The sequence below is a fragment of the Mizuhopecten yessoensis genome, unplaced genomic scaffold (assembly GCF_002113885.1).
Source record: "Mizuhopecten yessoensis strain PY_sf001 unplaced genomic scaffold, ASM211388v2 scaffold4999.1, whole genome shotgun sequence".
In the NCBI taxonomy this organism is placed as follows: Eukaryota; Metazoa; Mollusca; class Bivalvia; order Pectinida; family Pectinidae; genus Mizuhopecten; species Mizuhopecten yessoensis.
Window position 1 is genome coordinate 264,314 of NW_018405827.1, and position 6,214 is coordinate 270,527.

General features: G+C 38.3%; 1 protein-coding gene across 1 annotated transcript in view; it reads right to left on the reverse strand.

Moving 5' to 3' along the window:
- Window positions 1–6,214, reverse strand: part of LOC110450111 — a 20,993-nt gene continuing 14,779 nt past the window's right edge. Inside the window, exons 5-7 of the mRNA XM_021497375.1 lie at window positions 4,023–4,124; window positions 2,715–2,758; window positions 1–118 (exon numbers count right to left, since the gene is read on the reverse strand). Of these exons, the coding sequence (XP_021353050.1) occupies window positions 68–118; window positions 2,715–2,758; window positions 4,023–4,124 (197 nt within the window). The 3' untranslated portion in view covers window positions 1–67. The remainder of the gene's footprint in view (window positions 119–2,714; window positions 2,759–4,022; window positions 4,125–6,214) is intronic.

Genomic DNA, 6,214 nt, shown 5'->3' on the forward strand with positions numbered 1-6,214 from the left:
TATGCTCTTTAATATAGGTCACATGTCTCAGAGCCGAACTTCTTATGACGTCACTTCCTCTTATTCTTTAGAATCCTCCAAATGATACAATATTTTCGCTCATCCATTTAACAAATATCTGAAAAGAAATATAAACATGATTACGCTACATCAATGAGATGATTTAACGACATATTGAGTCTTTGAAGGCTTTGACTAGGTAGTCATGGCATTCTTTATGGTCAGGATCCCCGTTCCACTGCCAGAAACTGTAACTTAGTACTGGAAACTTTTTTTCAGCATGATTATGACTTTGATAGTCATTTCTAGAAGGAAAACCGTACCTTCCGATACTTGTATGAGGAATAATACAGATGAAATAATCAAAATAAAACCAATGACGGTGTTCTGCGTGTAAATATTTAGCGGGGCTATACCGTGATTCGGACCAGGACTTCAGATTGTAACCCGCTGTACCATCGATCTAACCGATATATATCTACCTGGTCAACAGAAATATACAAGCCCCACTATGCTAATAATTAAATCCAAACGGAAGTTAAGTGAAACGTACCGTATATAGGTAAAATCTCAACGCAATTGGACAGTGATCTTTTAATTTACACATTACACGGTAGCGGCTCTGGTTACATAATACGGCATGAATCGTCATTGTATGTTATACATGTATGTTAATATGAAAGCTAGGGAGGTTGCTTGAATGGAACAAAAAAGCAACCTTTTATTTAAAATGAGATATTCAGTTTGTACTCTAAGTTTGGAACCTTTTATGATAGTAGAGTTCCCACAATAGGGTCTCGTGACCACTTTTCCCGAAGCTAGGTTTTGAATTTGATTTTTGTCAATTTGAGGGTGCTGATTAAAATGAGCTGGGGTGAACCTCGTGAAAATGTGGGCTACAATGTAACTAGGTCAGACGCGAAAATTCAAAATGGCCGCCACCCGGCCTCCAGTATATCATAAAAATATCTTGGTTATAGATGTCCGTTTTATATGAGTTTTGGGTCTACATATATGTTTTAAGGGTCATGGATTTCATTTATTAGCACAATAACTCGATAAAATTAAGTTTTAGAACAACATTTTTTTTTTATGATTTTGCTGCCAAAAACCAGGATAAGCCAGCAGACTGCAAAGGAAAAGACCAGGGAGACACCCTTCATGGTTTGGATGCAATGTTTTCATCTTTAATCATTGTAAACTAGATGAAAACCACCATTGTATTAAATGTCTGGTAATGATTTTGTCCATTTCGGGTTTAACATCCTCGTAACGGCCAGAATCATACATGTATGATTGGTTTGGTTTTAGTTTGTTTAACGTCCTTTTATCAGCTAAGGTCATTTAAGGACGTGCCTCCATGTGTGTTGTGTAAGCGTGCATGTGTGTATGAGAAAGGGTATGTTGGTGGACTCTCCTCCTTGTGATAGCGTGGATCAGATGCCGACTTTATAGTGCTATCCCACTGAAATACCATGCACCCAGCACAGTATTCCGTCCGGTCACGTTATACAGACAAGGATGAAGCAGTTGCTGCTATACGTTAAGCAGGGAATAACAACTACCATTTTTGAGGACCGGCCTTGGGACAGAACCCATTGTCTTCCTTACCTGCGCGAGCGTTAAACGTTAAAGCCAAAAGTGAGCTGTTGCCAAATAAGGCTCTAGGAAACAAAATGGAGTTAGAAGAAGAAAGAAATATAATACAGATCCCAAACATTGCAAAGGCTGTACCAGATTGATTTTGGTTGCTTTTCTGTCCCCTAATAGAGGGCCTAAAAGCAAATCCCCAATGGATCATATGAGGACAGGTGCCTGGAAAATCGCCGCCACAAACAACAAGTAAGAAGACAGGAAAGATAGGAAACGAGAAATATCTAAAGTGTTGTAAGCGGAGAAGCAGACCAATCTTGGTCTCTTCCATATCCTCTTCGTATCCCCTGTGACCGGATGTAATACCGTGCTGGGTGCTTTCGGCATGGTATTTCAGTGAGATAGCACCATAAAGTTGGCATCAGATCCACGCTATGACAAGGAGGCAAGCCCACCAACATACCCTTTCTCTGGCCCACATACACACATGCACGCTTACACAACACACATTGAGGCACGTCCTGAAATGACCTTAGCTGATAAAAGGACGTTAAACAAATTAAAACCAAACCAATTATATGATTCTGGCCGTTGCGATGACGTTAAACCCGAAATTGACAAAATCATTGACTAGACATTTAATACAATGGTGGTTTTATCAATTTTACAATGGTTAAAGATGAAAAATTTGCATCCAAACCATTAAGAGTGTCCTCTGGTCTTTTCATTTTCAGTCTGCTGGCGGTTATCCTGGTTTTTGGAAGCAAAATAATAAAAAAAGCAATTTTCGTTCTAACACTTACTTTTATCGAGTTATTGTGCTAATAAACATATATGTAGTCCCAACAATCATACAAAACGGACATGTAGACGCAAATTTATGTAAATTTATGATATACTGGAGGCCGGGTGGCGGCCATTTTGAATTTTCGCGTCTTACCGACTTAACCCACACTTTTACGAGGTTCACCCCAGCTCATTTTAATCAGCACCATGAAATTGATTAAAATCAACTTTCAAACCTTGGTCCAGGAAAAATGGTCACGGGACCCCATTATTGGAACTCTACTATGACGTCATAGAAGGATATATGACGGTAAGTACATGTAAAGTATACTCACGTTATAATGTTCGGACTGGAATTCATCAAGGCTGATCGTTTTATCTGAAATAACATTGTTAAACAGTGACTGTTATTAAACAGAACATGCTAAACATAATTTTATGTTAGTTTATCAAGTACTATCACAAATGGAAAAACAGAGTTAAAATATGTGTATATCATGCATATCATAAACGATATACACTATGATATTTACACTGAAAAAAGGTAAAATAATCAATATCAACATTTATGTTAACATTTCACAGTAAATAAACAGCCAAACAAATAAGAATTTGAAAAAAAACCAGGACCTCAACAAAATAAAAATAAAAGCGAACTCCACAAAAAAGCAAAGTTAAACTTAATTGATATGAAATTTCTGTAGTAGATGTAACGAATCATCAAATCTTGTCATCCTCTTTTGCTCAAATGTATTTGGTGGCATAACATAATACCGAATCATGGTATTCTAGCATTTATGAATGACAAGTGTGCTTTTTGTGCGGCATCGGAGCCCTGTAATTACTAAACATTAAAAAGCCCGTGTCTATATTGGGAAACAACGTGTTATTTATAAAACAAAATACAGTTATGTTAAGTTCTAAGCAGCAAAGCACAAGTCTCCAAGAGTTATTCCCCTTCCTCTGAACCCATCGCGCATTTGGGGGTACATGTATCATCTGTTTTCATTATACTTATTAAATTACATTTGTATGTATATTAACAAAACATACTCTTACACCAGGAGAGAATATCGTTACATCTGCGTTCCGCTCCTGGTGAGTAAACATGGAATAACCATGCACATCCTAAAAGCACTGTCGCTTACTGAATAATCGCCATATGAGAATTATTATAGTCCCTATAACCGTCTAATTGTTTCTAAAAGTTACATATATGTTTTTAACCAATAATAATTATCCGAGGTATTAAAAACGGATATTTATATATTCATAACTAGTATTAGAAACTATGTTGATGCATGACTATAGCTTTGAAGAATCATTTCTGAAAAGGAAACCATAATTTCCTGGATTTTTTAAACAAATATTTAAGGTAAAATAAACAAGATAACATTAACAATTTGCAGTGGACTGACTTTAAAAAATTAAGGTCGGCTAGATCAGAATTCGAACCCCGAACCTTAGAGATGTTGGGCTCAATTATTATGTCGCTCTGAAAAACTAAGCTACTTTGTTAGGGAAAAACTTAGGCCTTATCGGGCAAGTACCGTGTTTGACAACTTGAGAATCCCCCTCCCTGTTGTTTACCCAAAGGTGTAAATGCATTTATTATTCCGTGAAATGCAGGTTTAATCTCTTACCAGCATTCGAGTCATATTCTTGCCAGAATATTTCTTCCAGGTGCATGATATTTTGTTTTTTGGACAAAAACTTAAAAACATAGGCTGGGTCAAGTCCACACGCTACAAGAAATGAAGATACATATGTTTATCAGTGGAATGAAATAAAAAATTACAAAATATTTATAACAGCATCAACACATTAACAAAATTGAAATTCAAAGTCAATACTGTAAATGAACAGAGAAGACACATCACAAAGGAGAGATAACAACACACAAAATAGCATCACAAAAAACAAAAGTCAACAACAGGAACTAAATAGACACAACACTGCGAACAGACAACAAGAGGAACTGAATAGACACAGCACTGGGAACAGACAACAACGGGAACTGAATATACACAACACTATGAACATACAACAATGGGAACTGAATGGACAAAACACTGCGAACAGAAAACCACAGGAACTGAATAGACAAAACACTGCGACCAGACAACAAGAAGAACTAAATAGACACAACACGGCGAACAGACAACAACACCCCCTGAATAGACACAACACTGTGAACATACAACACAACAGGAACTAAATAGAAACAACACTGCGAACAGACAAAAACAGGAACTGAATAGACAAAACACTGCGACCAGACAACAAGAAGAACTGAATAGACACAGCACTGGGAACAGCCAACAACAGGAACTGAATGGACACAACAATGCGAACAGACAACAACACCCCCTGAATAGACACAACACTGCGAACAGACAACAACAAGAACTGAATATACACAGCACTGGGAACAGACAACAACAGGAACTGAATAGACACAACACTGCGAACAGACAACAACAGGAACTGAATAGACACAACACTGTGAAAAGACAACAGCAGGAACTGTATAGACACAACACTGCGAACAGACAACCACAGGAACTGAATAGACACATACAGCAATCAGACAACAACAGGAACTAAATAGACACAACACAGCGAACAGACAACAACAGGAACTGAATAGACACAACACTGCGAACAGGCAACAACAGGAACTAAATAGACACAACAATTCGAACAGACAACAACAGGAACTGAATAGACACAACACTGCGAACAGACAACAACAGGAACTGAATATACACAACACTATGAACAGACAACAATGGGAACTGAATAGACAAAACACTGCGAACAGACAACCACAGGAACTGAGTAGACACAACACAGCGAACAGACAACAACAGGAACCGAATAGACACAACACTGCGAACAGGCAACAACAGGAACTAAATAGACACAACAATTCGAACAGACAACAACAGGAACTGAATAGACACAACACGGCGAACAGACAACAACAGGAACTGAATATACACAGCACTGGGAACAGACAACAACAGGAACTGAATATACACAACACTATGAACAGACAACAATGGGAACTGAATAGACAAAACACTGCGAACAGACAACCACAGGAACTGAATAGAGACAACACAGCGAACAGACAACAACAGGAACTGAATAGACACAACAATGTGAAAAGACAACAGCAGGAACTGTATAGACACAACACAGCGAACAGACAACCACAGGCACTGAATAGACACAACACAGCAATCAGACAACAACAGGAACTAAATAGAGACAACACTGCGAACAGACAACAACAGTAACTGAATTGACACAACACTGCGAACAGACAACAAGAAGAACTGAATAAACACAGCACTGCGAACAGACAACAACAGTAACTGAATAGACACAACACAGCAATCAGACAACAACAGGAACTAAATAGAAACAACACTGCGAACAGACAACAGCAGGAACTGAATGGACACAACACCGCGAACAGACAAAAACAGGAACTGAATAGACACAACACTATGAACAGACAACAATGGGAACTGAATAGACAAAACACTGCGAACAGACAACACAGCAATCAGACAACCACAGGAACTGAATAGAAACAACACAGCGAACAGACAACAACAGGAACTGAATTGACACAACACTGCGCACCGACAACAAGAAGAACTGAATAAACACAGCACTGCGAACAGACAACAACAGGAACTGAATAGACACAACACTGCAAAAACACAACAGCAGGAACTGTATAGACACAACACTGCGAACAGACAACCACAGGAACTGAATAGACACAACACAGCAATCAGACAACCACAGGAACTGAATA